At 48.3% G+C, this 16,125-nt stretch overlaps 1 protein-coding gene across 3 annotated transcripts in view; it reads left to right on the top strand.

Moving 5' to 3' along the window:
• The window catches only part of XYLT2 (xylosyltransferase 2), a 36,145-nt gene extending 23,368 nt beyond the window's left edge, over positions 1 to 12,777 (top strand). For 2 of the 3 annotated variants that reach the window (XM_080993687.1, XM_080993688.1), the window contains exons 6-11: positions 673 to 889; positions 1,019 to 1,195; positions 3,246 to 3,508; positions 4,796 to 4,991; positions 6,223 to 6,556; positions 10,010 to 12,777. In XM_080993687.1, coding sequence (XP_080849813.1) covers positions 673 to 889; positions 1,019 to 1,195; positions 3,246 to 3,508; positions 4,796 to 4,991; positions 6,223 to 6,556; positions 10,010 to 10,332 — 1,510 coding nt within the window. In that variant the 3' untranslated portion in view covers positions 10,333 to 12,777. The remainder of the gene's footprint in view (positions 1 to 672; positions 890 to 1,018; positions 1,196 to 3,245; positions 3,509 to 4,795; positions 4,992 to 6,222; positions 6,557 to 10,009) is intronic. The other variant, XM_080993689.1, reaches the window with a different exon arrangement.
• Positions 12,778 to 16,125: the final 3,348 nt, after the last annotated feature.

Genomic DNA, 16,125 nt, shown 5'->3' with positions numbered 1-16,125 from the left:
GTGCCGCAAGCAACACCGGCCTCTGCCCCTCTCTCCTTCCCTCCCTCCTCTGATGCCCTCTCACGTCTCTGCCTCCCAAAGGCTTGCATAGCTGTTTGTTGCGGCAGCCCTGGCTACAAGCTCTCCAAGCGAATAGTGCCTCTGGGGCTGGCCATGGGGTGCTTCCCAGACCGCTGTGGGGCAGTGTGAGGAGGCACCTCTCTTTGGGGCAGGGGGGCAGCTCAGAGACCAGGGGCAGCTGCCCAGAGGACTCCCAAGGAGAGGGAAGAAGAGAAGAACACTCCACAAGGGAGGGTGTTCGAAAAAGGGTAAAGGGCTGCTGGTTCTGCAGGCAAGGGGTTATGTAACTGGGCTCCACAGGGGTGCCGCAGAAAGTACGTAGTTGGTCAAGGGAGCCATGGATCCCAAAAGGTTGAAAACCTCTGATATAGTAGATGACCCGAGCCAGGCTGATGTTTCTACAGAAAACCAGAGAGGCTGTTACTTCATGAAAAGTGCTTTTAGTGATGAATTAAGCAAAGCAAATGTAATTATGCAGAATGTTTGGAGTTTCCTGGCTGTGGAACCCAGAGTTAAGAGTATAGCATTCTACAGAACCCTTCTTGCTCTGATCTTAATGCAGAAAACTCCACGTTGCTTTCTAGTGAATCTGAGGCATTCATCCCTGCACAGGTTCATCAAGAAGCAGGGCCTAGACAGACTTTTCCACGAATGCGACTCTCACATGTGGCGGCTGGGCGAACGGCAGATCCCAGAGGGCATTGTGGTGGATGGCGGCTCAGATTGGTTCGCCCTCACTCGAAGCTTTGTGGAATACGTGGTCTATACCAATGACCGGCTGGTCTCCCAGCTACGGCAGTTCTACACCTACACGCTTCTCCCAGCAGAGGTGAGTTGGCTGGCATCTCCGATTTCGTTGCTCCCCAGTTAGTTTGGCGTTGAGCGGGTTGCCACATTGCTCACTGTGGTTCTTCTTCCTCCTTCCTTCCCTCTTCTCTCTCTCTCTCTCTGTTTACAGTCCTTCTTCCATACTGTCCTGGAGAACAGCCACGCCTGTGAGACCCTTGTAGACAACAACCTCCGGGTGACAAACTGGAACCGCAAGCTGGGCTGCAAATGCCAGTATAAACACATAGTGGACTGGTGCGGCTGCTCCCCGAATGACTTCAAGCCACAGGACTTCCTGCGGCTACAGGTGCCCCAAGCGTTCCCCCGTTTCTCCCTCCCTCTCTCTCTTTCACTCTTCCGCAATTAGGTTTCACTCCTGCTCTCAAGAGTTGATTTGTCTCCCCTATTCCTCTTCTGCAGTAATCAAAGTAACTCAGCTTCTCTCCCATCCATGGGCTTCATTGTACTGGTTGCTCTGAATTAGTACTTCTAAAGTGGTGCTGCTTACTGCCACTGTTGTATCTAGAGTGCTTGTAGCAGCAGTGGGGAGAGACATTCAGTCTGCGGTCCTAATTTGGATTTGGAGTTTGGATTTGATATCCTGCTTTATCACTACCCTAAGGAGTCTCAAAACAGCTAACAATCGCCTTTCCCTTCCTCCCTCACAACACTCTGTGAGGTGAGTGAGGCTGAGAGACTTCAGAGAAGTGGGACTAGCCCAAGGTCACCCAGCAGCTGCATGTGGAGGAGCGGAGACGCGAACCCGGTTCACCAGATTACAAGTCTATCACTTTTAACTAGTACACCACACTGGCTGTCATATATAAGCTAGGTGCCAAATGGCTCCTTTAACCAAGGTTACAGTCGCCAAAACAGAATGCCGAGTTGCCATTTTTCAATATGACTTTTTGGTTCCTAAAATTCATTCTGACAGTGCAGATAAAATATAATGGATAAAATTATGCAGGATCTGTTTCTAGTGTGTGAAAACAATCCAAGATCCAAGGAACCTAAGGTATTCACCTCCAGATGATGGACACCCCAGGTGCTATCCTGGCACCCAGGCATCTTCACTTGGTCAGAAGTGACCAATAGCCAGGTGCAAAATGCACCTGGCTAATTTCAAATGCTGCATGGAGCCCCTTTCTAGCACCCCTTTTTGCCTCTGGCCCTCCTACCATTGGAATGCAATCTCTGGAGCCAAGACTGACAGTGAGTGGTGAAGAGAGCATCTAATTGCAATGGGAAGGTGAAACTTTGGGTGGCTTGGTTTTTTAAAAGTGAAAAAGGAAAGGGGCTGAATTGTGGAGGGTTGCTGAAGCACATGGCAGATGGGCATTTAGAGAGAGAAGTGGGGGTGGGGAAGGAAACATTGGGAGTGACAGAAAGTGAGCTTAAGGGGAATGAAGGGCATGTGCGGGCAGGTGGAGAGTTTTCATGCTGAGGACTTGAACCTTGTAATTGGCATGAAGTATGAGAGGAAGATAGTGCAGGGGCACAAGGAGAAGGGGGTGGCACAGAATTTAAATGTGAGAGTAGATTACACAAGTTCAGAGGCCTTGACCAGCATCCAACATCAGAGCCAGAATTAATCTCTGGTGAGCTTACCGTAACACAATGCTCCTGTTGAGTGTCTCAAAAACAGACCCTGCAAGTTTGGCTCCCTTCTGATGGGCCTGTTCAGAGCCTACGAGCCAAACTGGTGCAGCAGCAGTGACCTGAATAAGCAAAGTGAAAGGTGAGGTCGTAGGGTTAACAGTGGCTTCAGAGTTGTGCCTCCTGACTGAAAATGTTATTTGAAGTCAGTTTCTATAGCTGTTTTACAAGGACTGCTTTCCAGTAGGACCCTGGCACTTGCGGTCTTTGCGGTTAACGGATTCAAGCGGGAGTTAGGACCTCGTGGGTGTACCTACTGACCTAAATCTCTGAAGGCTCAAATCCAGATGCAGTCTTGGGTTGTGCAGCAACAGCAACACGTTGAGGACTGACTCCCCACCACCTCTTTAAAAGAGCTGCTTCTGCTCTTAGATATTTTGCCCAATCACCACCTCTTCAAAAAAAAAAGACAGGATTCTGCAACCAGGCAGGGTTCCTAGAAACCCAAATTGTATCAGCGATAGGGTACAGGTGTATGCATTTTGTATTCACTTCCACCTTTCACATGGAATCTTTGTGTCTGGGTCAAGTAAAGGAGATTTATTTGGTTAGATTTCCTCCGCTTCTCCCCCCAGCCCCCCATGTCCTCTCCTCGTAGTCTTATTTCTAGCATGTTTCTTTTCTGCACATTGCAGATTTGAGCCTGAATCATGTTGTAAAACACACACCCTCCTCCTCCCAACGTCTGTGTGTCTTTTCAGCAAATCTCCAGACCCACCTTCTTTGCCAGGAAGTTCGAATCCACGATCAACCAGGAGGTGCTGGAGATCTTGGACTCGCATCTCTACGGTAACTACCCACCTAACACACCAGCCCTCAAGGCCTATTGGGAGAGTGTCTATGACCGCGTGGATGGGCTGAGTGGGCTCAGCGACGTCACCCTGACTGTGTACACATCCTTCTCCAGGCTGGGGCTGCGGAAAGTGACATCTGCGCAGGCACAGAAAGAGGAGAAGCTTTGCAGGTAATTCGGGCCGATTGACTGATGATGATAATAATAATAGTAGTAGCAGGGAGTTACATTCTGTGGCCAGTTAGGAGAGCTTTTGTCTGCAGACTCCTGGGCCGCCTTCTTCTTGGCTTGACTCTCTGCTCCCACAGCAGCGTGTGGCACTCTGCGCCTTTGGAGATGGGCCGAACGTCAACGGCAATATGCCTCTGAAGGCCAGTTGTTTGGAATTGCAAGTGGGGAGTGTGCCTGCTTGGGATAGAGTCACTATAAGAACAGGTTGCTGGACTAGATAGCAGGAGCAAGCAGGAAACCTGAAGGTTCAAGCCCTGGTATCTCCTTTCAAAAGGTCCTCAGGGTAGTATTGTCAGTTTGCATTTACAGAAAGTATTGATCCAATGTGCAGAGATATTTCCTATTCTACTTAATTCAAGAGGGTTCTGGAAGCGTCTCTGTGTGAAAGAAGCAAGCAGAAGGTTCCTGGTGTTTGGGTTATACCTTCAGAGAAGCTGAGTACAGCTGGCTTAAACTGGTTCTGTTATCTCTTCTGTCAAGGTCATGCTGACTATAATAGGAGGCCAGAAGGAGCCCGAGTTCCACTCTTCTTCTCTTTCTATCTCTTTTCCTTCTGGTGTGGTGTTCTGTATGCTTAGTGTTAAGGTTTAGATTTACTGTAAGTTTAATTTAAGTCCGCTGCAACTGGATTTCTTATGGACAGTGCCAATCCTGAATGTATTGTATTTATGACCATTATGCTCATTTGCCTTCAGTAGCAGTAAAGCTCTGCTGCATGAAATATAATTGCCTCTGGTCTATTTTGGGGGGAATCCTGCAACGTGTTTTAAGTTTTACTCTGCTAACTATACATTGGAATCTATTCTGGATCAATATTGAGTAGAATTCCATGACAAGTATGACTGGAGAAGGGCAGTGAAAATAGACAGTACTGAGTTAGACAGATCATATGTTTTATATGGCAGTGGGCGTCCAGGGAAATGAGAGGCACAAGGGGACAGGTAAGGTCTCATCAGCTGATGGCCTGCAGGAAAATGGGATCAGTCTGATAGTTCTCCTGGATTAAAAGGTGTAGGACTAGTGTCTGTGTCTTCCGACTCTGAGAAGTTACTATGGCTGTTTTGAGAGCCAGGGGAGCAGACGGGTTAAGAAACAGAACTACAAATCAGGAAATGTGTACCAAATGGGGAAGCAGTGTTGTCCAAATTAGGCCTGCAGACTTGGAGGTTTGCCGCTTTACCTCGAAATGCAAATGTTAACTTGCTCTTCTTTGCTTCCTCTCTCTAGGTTTGAGCCACAGGGCTTCCCGTCCAGTGTGCACCTGTACTTCTACGATGACCATTTCCAGGGCTACTTGGTGACTCAGGAAGTACAAAACCCTGCGTCGCAGCAGGTGGAGTCTCTGGAAATGTGGGTGATGCCCCGAGGGACTCTCAAGCTAGCAGGCCGCAGCAGGCAGGCCAACCGTCTGCAGAACCTTGAGGTAGGCTTCCTGCTTCCTGCTGGTGGTCCTTCCTGGCTCAAAACTGTCAACTTGAAGATGGGGAGATACAAAAAAGAAGTTAGTTTCTGTCTCGGCAACATTCCAGTCTTTAAAAAGAAGGGTAGGCCGAGACCATGGGTGGGTTGATTCTGCTGAGTAAGCGCCAGAGTGCACTGTAGCCTCAGGGTTTGCAGCAGCTTCAGGTCGTTCATTATAGGGGAAGTCATTTCTTCAAAAGGTAGCAGCCTCGTCCAGTAATTTCCCAACAGTCAACTTCCATTGGATGCCCTTGAGTTCTAGTATTATAAGAGAGAAAGGAAAAACTTTACTCTGTCTGCTTTCTCTACACCCTGTATAATTTTATACACCTTTAATATATACAGAGGTTCAACTGCAACAGTCGGACTTCTAAAAAGTCATAGATAGGAAAGGCAGCTTAATCAAATCAGCACAAGAGGTGATAATAAGATGGGCTGCCCCTCTCATCCTCCAGGTCCCTCCCTCATCTTCCTTCCTCACAGGAAGCAACAGTCAGTCACGCTAATTTCTTCTGTGAGTGTCTTTCTGCTGCAGTTGTGCAGATGGATAAAAGCGGCACACAGAAAATGCTTTGAAAAAATTAATGTTACACACACACACACACACACACACACACACCCTCTTCTCAGAACAACAGCAACAACAAAAGACACAAATATTGTAAGCTTTCCTCATAGGGAAGCTCTTGCACCCCTTTGATTGTTTTGGTTGCCCATTTCTGGAAAATATTCCAGTGTCTTTTGGTCTGTTGTAAACTTCTTAGTACAGCCATACCTTGGGTTACAGGTGCTTCAGGTTGCGTTTTTTCAGGTTACGGACCCTCCGAAACCCAAAAGTACTGGAATGGGTTACTTCCGGGTTTTGGCGGACGCGCATGTGCAGAGGCGCTAAATCGCACTTTGTGCATGCACAGAAGCACCGAATTGCAACCCGTGCGTGCGCAGTTGCGCCGCTGCGGGTTGCGAATGCTGCGGGTTGCAAAAGTGCATCCTGCACGGATCACGTTCACAACCTGAACGTCTACTGTACAAACCATTGTTGGCCCAAGCCCTCGCTTTGGGGCAGGTTCTAAGTGTTATATCTGGCTGTTGGAGAGTCTACCATAACATGATGAAAAACGAGTTTATTAATTATCCCATAGTGTGTGTGTGGTGTTTCCCATTCTGAGTGTTTCTCTCCTTCCCTCCCGCAGGTAGGTACCGAGTGGGACCCAAAAGAGAGGATCTTCCGCAATTTTGGTGGCTTGATTGGACCTTTTGATGAGCCGGTGGCCATGCAGAAATGGGCCCGGGGCCCCAACCTCACAGCAACTGTCGTTTGGATTGACCCCACCTATGTCATTGCCACCTCCTACGACATTGCAGTGGACGCAGAGGCAGAATTCACGCAGTACAAGCCTCCCCTCAACCGGCCTCTTCGCCCAGGTGTGTGGACCATCCGACTCCTCCAGTTCTGGGAGCCCCTGGGTGAGAGCCAGTTCCTGGTTGTCCCACAGACCTTCAACCGCAAGCAGCCTCTCAGGAAAGGTGAGGGGGGGAGCTAAGGGGGGGGGGAGGGAACTGTTGCTTTGCAGTTCCCAAACAAAAGCATACACTCCAGCCCATGCTAGCTTTGTGCTGAGTCTCCCTGTGTGATACTCCTGTTTCTAAATCCACGCTTGTCTCATTCACTCATTGCATTTGTGGCAGTGCACAAAAAACATAATATTCGAGTAGGCCGTCAGAAGTCGGTTTTGACTTCACGGTTCTTTTCTTCGGGCCCGTCTGTAGTTGCGCTCTCCGTGTCCTCTTGAGGTGGTTCTCAAGCAGCCTTCTCACATTTATACTTGTGATTTTAAATCTCTGCAGCACGGGGTAATATGCACTGCACACACCTGAACCTGGTCAAAGGGTTCTGCAGTGCAGTCCTAAAGCACATTTATTTGAAAGTCTTTTGAGGAAACGTACTCCCAAGTAAGCATTAATAGGATTGCAGCCCTAGAATTTCAGTGAAGGGGTGACACGTGACAGTGGCAAGAACAGCCAGGGGTACCTCCCACCACCCAAAAGTCATTCCGCGTGGTACCTCTAAACATGCACAGTTTGGTTTTAGGGGAATGTTAGTAGAGCCTGTGATGGACAGCTTGGCCCCCTAAAAGCCAATGAACTGAGGTGGTGGTCCAGACATGAGGTATACAGCGTATCTTAACAGCTTATGCACACTCTGGCACCTCTCTCATCCCTTCATTTTTGCTGCATGTGCCTCTGTGGAATTACTTGCACAGCCTGAGCCTACCCATGCTGCATGCTGCTTTTTGAGTGAGCTTGCACAGGGTTTTATTGAAAAGTGTGTATGTGGAACAAAGGGAGAAGGAAGTCAGGGCCTTCTTTTGTATTTTAAGCAAGCAACTCGGCACCCCCGGGATTTCAGGAAATCAGCTCTCTGTTATCCACCACAATTGCTGGCTGGGGAGTCGGGGAGGGGGTAAACAATTTGGGGGAAAGGAAGAGGCTGCCAGGGAACGTTCTCTCTCAGCGCAACACACTGAGGCAAGTAGCGAAAACGTGGGAGGCTGGTGGAAGGGTAGAGCAGCAGGCACTGGAGGAAGGGAATTGTTGAGGCAAAAGGAGGGGGGGAGAACCCGTGGATCCCATTGTGCTCCTTGTCAAGAGGGGGGAAAGGAAGCCACTTGAGTCGGGAGAGTGAGCAGTTAGACTGTGTGCAAGTGGCAGTGGCTATAGCAACACAGGAGCTTTCTTAAGCAAGGAAACATGCACACAAAACTTGGCTCAGCTGGAGGTGAGCTGAGCCCTTCCTTCCCTCTCCACCAGCAGAGGGGGACAAGGCAGGCAAGCCGGTTCGCCCACCACCTGACTGCTGGTCTGAGGGACCAGGCAAAGTGTAGGGCAGCTGCCACTGCTACTGTCCCACCCAAGATACAATGCAACCCCTGCCCGCGGCGGTAGGCAGACCAACCTTCTGTTTCTTGCAACTGCAACAAGTAAGGCAGGCCAGCTTCCTGTAAGAAGTGATGGCGTTGCACTGCTTCTGTGCTCAGCTTCAAGGCAGCTTTGATTGCTTCTGCCTTGCCATCGGCATTGCTGCTTCACCATTCTTCCTGACTCCTTCCTGTCCAATTAGAAGACAGAAAGAAAGTGAAGCAGTTCAGTGGAGGCAAATGAGGGAGGCAGGGGCAATGCAACTTAATGCTGGTTTTCTTTCCTTGCTTTTCCTGGCCTTGGTGGCCTGCCCCACCTAGAGACAGGCTATACAGTGGTACCTCGGGTTAAGTACTTAATTCGTTCCAGAGGTCCATTCTTAACCTGAAACTGTTCTTAACCTGAAGCACCACTTTAGCTAATGGGGTGTCCTGCTGCACCGCGCTGCTGGAGCATGATTTCTGTTCTCAACCTGAAGCAAAGTTCTTAACCCGAGGTACTATCTCTGGGTTAGCAGAGTCTGTAACCTGAAGCGTATGTAACCTGAAGCATATGTAACCCGAGGTACCACTGTATCTTGCCCAGGGGTCAGAAGACTAGCCCCTCAGTGCCATAATCCAGTTCGGTTAGGGAGAAAGCGGTCAGCAGTCTGCCAGCTAAGGCAAGCAGCACAGTTTGCTTTTCCTCAATAAGGAGCCGGCAAGAGCAGTAACCGAACATCAGTGATGGCCGGTGCTGTGGTTCACTGGGTGGCTGCCAAGTTGTGGGGAAAGGCGTCCCCGACTTTACCTTTCTTTTCCAGGAGGTAGCCGGGGGCGGCAGGCTCCCCACAGAGAGCACAATGCAGTTACCTAGCTGCTAAATGGGTGGCCCTCCTAGTTGCCAATGGCATGAGGGACAAGCATCCGTTCTGCACCTGTGAGCAGTGACCACCTCTCTCTGGCTGCTCCCACCTAAAGTCATGCTGTGAGCACCTGCAGCACTGCCTAGCTCAGGCATAGGCAAACTTGGCCCTCCAGATGTTTTGGGACTACAAATCCCATCATTCCTAGCTAACAGGACCAGTGGTCAGGGATGATGGGAGTTGTAGCCCCAAGACATCTGGAGGGACAAGTTTGCCTGTGCCTGGCCTAGCTACCTGCCTCACTGCCCACCAGTGTTGAGGATGCGGAATGGATCTGAAATATGGCAGGCCCCCTTTTTTATTGACTTTCTGCTGGCTTCTGAAGAGGCTCCAGTTTAGCATTCCCTTGATCTCTTGACCCAAGACTCCTATTTTTAAGCACTGTGCTGTTTCAATGGGATCGTTTAATTTTGGGTGTTTGTACTTTAATAACCGTGCAATTGTTTTTAAACTAGGAAACTGCTCAGAAGCATGTTTTGGCGTTAACGCTGTATGTAAATCAATGCAGTAACAGTAATTAATAAGACCAGGTGGTATCCAGGGCTAGTCCTAGTTGGTGGTGGAGGTGGGGAAATCCACTGAAGTTAATGGATGTGAATAACTTGGTTCATTAGTTTCAGTGTGTATCTACTCCTCTGTAGGATCAGCACTGGATTCCCTAAAATAAAAAAACAATGATAATAAATTACAGTGGTACCTCTGGTTACGTACTTAATTCGTTCTGGAGGTCCGTTCTTAACCTGAAACTGTTCTTAACCTGAAGCACCACTGTAGCTAATGGGGCCTCCTGCTGCTGCCAGAGCAAGATTTCTGTTCTCATCCTGAAGCAAAGTTCTTAACCCAAGGTACTATTTCTGGGTTAGCGGAGTCTGTAACCTGAAGTGTCTGTAACCTGAAGCATATGTAACCCGAGGTACCACTGTAATGTATTATTATGAGCCTAGAGCAGGTATGGGGAACCTTTTGCCCTCCAGATGTTGCTTGACCAAAAGTCCCATCATCGTTGGCCGTTGGTCATGCTGGAGCAACACCTGGTTCCCCACACCTGGCCTAGAGAAAAGGTTAGCCAAAGCCTGCTTCGTTGGAGGGATTTGCGGCGCACGTGGGCCTGTGTGTGCCCCCAGCTAACTGCCTTTCCCTGTTGTGTTCCGTCCCAGATGACGGCAAGTGGCTTCACGCTGGTCCTCCTCGAAATGAGTACATGGAGCAGAACTTCCAGGGCCTGGCTGGCATCTTGAGCCTCCCCCGCTTGGACGAAACAGGACGAGCCTCCCACCGGCACACGCAGCTCATTGGCAAGGCTCTGGAGAACTGGACGGACAGCAGCATCGGCAGCTTCTGGTCGGTGGCTGCCCTCTGCGTGGCGAGCCCCTCCAGCTGCTCCACCCTGGAGCTCTGTAGCAAAACCTCCTGGAGCTCGCTCTCCCCGGACCCCAAGTCAGAACTGGGGGCCATCAAGCCCGACGGGCGGCTGAGGTAGCAGGGGCCGCCGGCAGCACATTGTTGGGATCAAGGAAGCATCCCCTCGTGGCAGGGTGTGGGGCTGGGCGCACAGGCCCCCTCCTCTCCGCAGGGCAAACGCTCGAGACTTCGTCATCCTGTGAAAATGTACCATCCTCCCGTGAACGGGATCTTCGCCAGCAGAGCAGGAAACTCTTAGTGGCTGTCGGCAGCGCAAAGGTGGTGTGGAGGCAGAGGCCCCGCCCACCCGTTCTCAGGATTGGCTGGAGAGACGGTGAAGCGGATGGGGAGGGGCTACCTGTATTTACACGAGTCCCAAGCATTGGAAGCACTCTCTAGTCTGGCAGGTGAGCTCTCAGCTTCCTGGCTGCAGCGCACCTGAGCCGGCGTGCCCTCCTCACCTCTGGGTGATGCTCTGCAAGATCCAGGACTCTTTGTTCCCAAATGGTTGCTGGCAGAGGATTCTGGGAAATGGCCAGATGGGGGTAGATGGGGGAATGCAGGCAACCAGGCCGTCACTTTAACCGGGTCTGTGTCCTCTGAGCAGCTGTGCCTGGCTTGGCAGACCTGTTTCTCATCTCCCAAACCCATCCTTTTAGTTCTTATTTTTTTACAAATGTGTTATGTATATATGAGACAAAAGTGCAATAGCGACGGCGGTCATCCTGCCCCTCTGCCTCTAGAGGTGGGGTGGGGAGCATTTCAGTGTTCCCATTGTCTTCTTCTTACACTGTAACATGATTTTGGTCCTCCTTGCTGATTCCGGTAGGGGTGGGGAGAGGGTGGAACATTTGTGTTTCCCTCCTAGCAGTGCTAGGAGCTTAGATCTTGCTGCTGACGTTGGAGAGAGCTTCTCTCTTTTTATTTTTTTATTTTTATTTTTTGCAGCTCAGAGCTGCTTACCCTCCCGGTTGGAAGCAAGGAAGGGATTTGTCCCCTCTGGCAGCTGTGCCAAGGCTCCCCCTTAATGGAGCTGCCCACTGTGCCAAACCTCCACCACCTGCCAGTCCCCCTTGTACAGTGCCTCATTCTCAAGCCTCGCCATCTACCTTGCCTATTCCCCTTCTCCCTTTGGCTTGAAATCTGGCTGTGTTTTGCGTCTTGGTGGCACATTGCAGACCTGTCCCATCCAAAGGGCCTTATTAAGCCAGGTTTATTAAGGTTTATTATTAAGTCAAGGTTGTCTTGACGTCTGATGCAAGGCAGGAAATCCCTTCATTTGTTTTCCGAATGAATTTTCTTGTCTCTGGATATTTGTTACCCCTGGTACCACTGCCAGAATGGATAGTCAACTCTGACCTACTTCTTCCCCCCCAGTGTGTCAACTGTTCAATGTGGATTTCCTTTCCTTTTTTTTTTTAACATTGTCAAATCAGGCAGCATCATTTGTGACCTTACACGCACCACACACACACACACACACACACACACACACACACACACCACCTACACCTACTTTGAATGGCTAATTTAGCCCTCTGAAGCTGTATACTTCCCAGCCAAAAACAGTGTTCCCATGCACAGGGAGTGATCTTAATTCTGTACTGAATGTTGTCCGATGTCCAGTCTTATTTCTTATCCTGATCTGATCTTTCAACTGTATCCCAGTTCCTGAGTAAACCACTCCCAGTTGAACTGGGGAATCAGTGTCTGGGGCCCCTTAATGGTTGCTGTTGAAATAGAAGTGTTAAGACAAAATAGTCTACTTTGGAGAGTATTTCTCTCTCTCGCTCAGACACACACACACACACACACACACACACACAGTCTCTCTCTTGTTTTGTTTTAAGTGTGCCATATCAGAAAGAACACACAGACGACTTGACATGATGAGGAGCTGTTGATGCTGCCTCTGGAAAACCTCTTTAGAAGGTGGTCGAAACGGACTTGAGGTTCAGAGTTTTGATATAGTCTCAGTAAGATGTTTGGAAAGTTCTGATCTCAGGGGTTATTTGGTCTGAGCCTTTCAAGGCAGTTAACTTCCCTGCATTTCTTCAAAACGTTCTGCTTCTTTTCTTTATTTTGTTCTTGGATTGGAAGTGCAGATCACAAATGACCTCTGTTTGTTCGTTTGTTTGTTTTTTTAAAAAAAGTTCTTTGATTTCAAGAGCTGTGCTGGTGCTAAAAAGAACCTTTGAAAATGGAATATTTTTTTGCGAGTGGGGTTTGCCAGACCCATAGCACACTGATTCTTCTTTGGCCTGAGCTCCTAGTCGGGCTCATTGCCCACCCCTACACCCAGGGCACAACCTTCTCCGTTTCCAGCGATACAGTGTGATGTCGGGGTACCTTTGTCTGGAAAAGGGACTCATAAAAGCGTGTTGTGCGTTCTGAGCCAAGGGGGTGAACTAGGCAGGGCGTGAATTGAAACCTGTTCCAAAGAACGAGTGCTGAAAGCTTTGTGTTGGAAGCATTATGTTAAAAGTTGTCTTAAATATGCAACACAAATATATCTATATCTCTACGGTGTGAAGAGTGTGAATTCTTGCAGCTGGCTGCCTTTCGTTTCGTTTCAGATTGGACAGATATGATCAATAGAATTTACACCCCATCACTCATCACAAGTGATCTTGGAGCCAGTCACTTCTCCAGGTGCATTCGAGAAACGTAACATTGGTTCCTTGGGTGGCCTGATGTGTACCAAAAGTGTCTGCCGGCACCAGACTGAGATGTTTGGAGAAAAAAGGCCAGTGGCCAAAGTCAGCTGCCATAGCGCTCCAGCATCTTGCATCAGCTGGTGGCGCAGGAAACCCAGTCGCTGCCTTCCACTTGATCCCTTTGGACTCCAGGCAGACACTGTGGCTGAGAATTGAGTTGGGGGGAAGCAGTCTGTGTAAGATTTCCTCCCCTTTCTCCTGCTGCCTATGACCTCTCCCTAGCTGGAGTATTTGACTGTTCTTGTTGCCAATTCTTCATGCACACCATTTACTCACGTTCCACACCTGGGAGCGTGCAACTCCTTTAGCAAATACCATGCCAACCAAGATGATTCAATTCCAATTTGCATTCTATATTCTGCATGCACAAATTGGATTCCTGAGCATTTGCAATTTTGAAAGGGATGTGTGTTTGTGTGTGTGTGTGTGTGTGTGTATGTGTAGAATCCCCTAGACCAGGGTTTCCCAGCTGTTTTTTTTTTGGGGGGGGGACTACAACTCCCATCATCCCTAGCTAGCAGAACCAGTGGTCGGGCATGATGGGAATTGTAGTCCAAAAACAGCTGGAGACCCAAGTTTGGGAAACAGCCATAAGTTTTAAGCCTTGTAGTGAAACTTGCTAGCTCAGAGCACAGCCTTATAAGATGGGAGTGTTAACAGCATAGAATCAACAAAATTACAGTAATGAAACAAGTATAGAATAATACATCATATTCAGATGCTCAGCTTTAAAACCTTGGGAGCATGCAGCACTACTAAGAAGTTCTCCAAAGATCTAGGTGTCCAGGCAGGGATTTATGAGGCAAGGGGTAACCTGATCTGGAGGTCTTCAGGGCTTTATATGCCAATAACAAGATGATAAACTTGGCCCAATATCATATTGACAACCATAAATAAGCAAATTCCAGCCCTAACATTTATATGAGGGGAGAAAGTGCATGCAAGATATTTGCAAATTTTATTCATACCCACATCACTAATTCTGTGGGGTCTCTGGTGCGCTACATCATCACGGCTTTGCCAGGTACCGTACAAAGTCCTTATCCCTGCCTTGCAAAAGAACTGAATGAATTAATCTTTGCAAAGCGTTCAGAGGCCCCTTTGCACAAAAATTGGTGTAGCACTGTCAGGCGTGATTAACCTTGCCATATTTCCCTTTATTACCAACCTGTGCACTGCTGCACTCCGGGGTGCGAAGTGAGGCTGCCCACGCTCTGATATTATAATCATCTTTTAATGAGTCTAATGAGAGCTGATCGAGTAAATGTGGCACTTTTCCAAGCCATTCAGCAAAGAGATTTTGTAACGGCACCAAGGAGACTACTTCCATTTATTGGTAAATGGGGGGGGGGGCAGGGAGTGTTAAACAAAACCAGCTTCTGCTTTGGGGCCATATTTTTCTGGCTGCTGTGCATGCAAAAGTACACAGCTGTTGGGTTCTTTAACGTAGTAGCCGCTGCACTAGGTCTGCCTATATAACCACATTGGTTTCATTCTTTGGGGCTAATGTAGCAAAAATCCTCTCAACCAGGGTTGGTCAGCTGGTGTTGGCGGTGAGCAAAAGACCCACAGCTTGGTTTTTGATGGGCTATCACTACCTGATGCCATTTTGGTTCTTCACATGCTCTGCATGGCTCTCACTGCAAGGAATGTCTTGTCCTTCAAATGGAAGCTGGTGAGATTGGCATCTGAATCTTAGTTCAACATGAGTGAGGGGACAGGATCCTCCACTCTCTGAGGGCAGCTGGCTAGATTAAGTGGCACAGGGCAGTTCTGTTATCCAGCATCTGCTGCCTGAGATAACTCCCTTACCATGCCTAATAGTAGAGCCGGCCCTGAACCTCTTACACACACACACACACACACACACACACACACACAAGCTGTGACCTCTGATATCTGCCAAGTGCCAAGAAGTAAGAATCTTAAGATTTCTTCTTTGCAAATGTGAGCATCTCTGGGTTAGCGGAGTCTGTAATTCTACCATTATTGGACAAGGTAGAAAAATGGTCATTCTACCTTGTCCAATAATGGTGAGGTCTAAAGGATTTCCCAGTTATGCTGGGCTGGACTGCCCCCTTCTCATCTGCACAAGCAAGTTGAAGTTTCTTGCACTGTAGAACAGTGTTTCTGAAATTTGCGTCTCTAGCTCGTTTTTTGGGACTAGAACTCCCATCATCCCTAGCTAGCAGGACCAGTGGTCAGGGATGATGGGAATTGTAGTCCAAAAAGCAGCTGGAGACCCAAGTTGGGGAAACACTGCTGTAGAAGGTCCTTGGAAGGAATCTTCTTCTGTAAAGCAAACAAACATTTGGAGGGGGAAGGGGAAGGGGCCTGTCACTCAATAAACAGTTGAACCAGCAGAGGGAGCTTCCTGTAGAGTCACTGTTGGAGCAGCCTTTTTACATTCTGCAAAGCAGCATTGTGAGGGAGATGTCAAGTGAAAGGTTATTATAGTGCGATACTTGAACACAAGGGTAGGCACTTAGCATGATGAATGAGCCTTCTGCATTTCCAGAACCTATGAAGTGTTAAGACCCAGCGCGTACTCACCTGCCAAGCTCTCAGCTAGTGGGAGGTCTTCAGTTGTAACTCAGAGGAATTCTGCTGCCGCCAAAGCTGCAAATGACTTATTAACTAGAGTTAGTTAACTAGTACGGACTGTTTGTTCCTGCTGTCAGTGCTGCTCCCTAACTTCAGACACTGAATGATACTAAGAATGAATATGCTATGGAGTGTTTTGAATTGATTCCTTTGTATCAACCCTGTAAAGAAGTTTATTAATACAAGCAATGTAAAGAGAGGAGGGATTTAACTAAAATAGGGATTGGGAATTTAATTAAAAAATATATTTATTAAATTTTCAATTTTTACAAATTCTTTTAAAATGCAATCTGAACGACTCTCATATCTGTTGACTTCCCATCCACCTCTTTCACGGTGTTTTGGACATGTTAAAACGTTTGCAGGAGCTGAAGTATAGCAACAGATGAGAATTTGTAGTTTAATAATGCAGAGTTAATGTATATAATGGATGAAAATAACTAACGCAGCAGAATTCACTCTCATCCACCCTCTGGTGGTGCTGATTTAGGAATGTCCGCTGTTCTCGTCACCCATAAACATGCACGGAAAGAATATGGAAAACGTCAAGA

This window comes from Podarcis pityusensis, assembly GCF_964106645.2.
Source record: "Podarcis pityusensis genome assembly, chromosome: 2".
In the NCBI taxonomy this organism is placed as follows: domain Eukaryota; kingdom Metazoa; phylum Chordata; class Lepidosauria; order Squamata; family Lacertidae; genus Podarcis; species Podarcis pityusensis.
The sequence above is the reverse complement of the archived record's forward strand: the minus strand, read 5'-3'. Positions and strand labels throughout refer to the sequence as shown.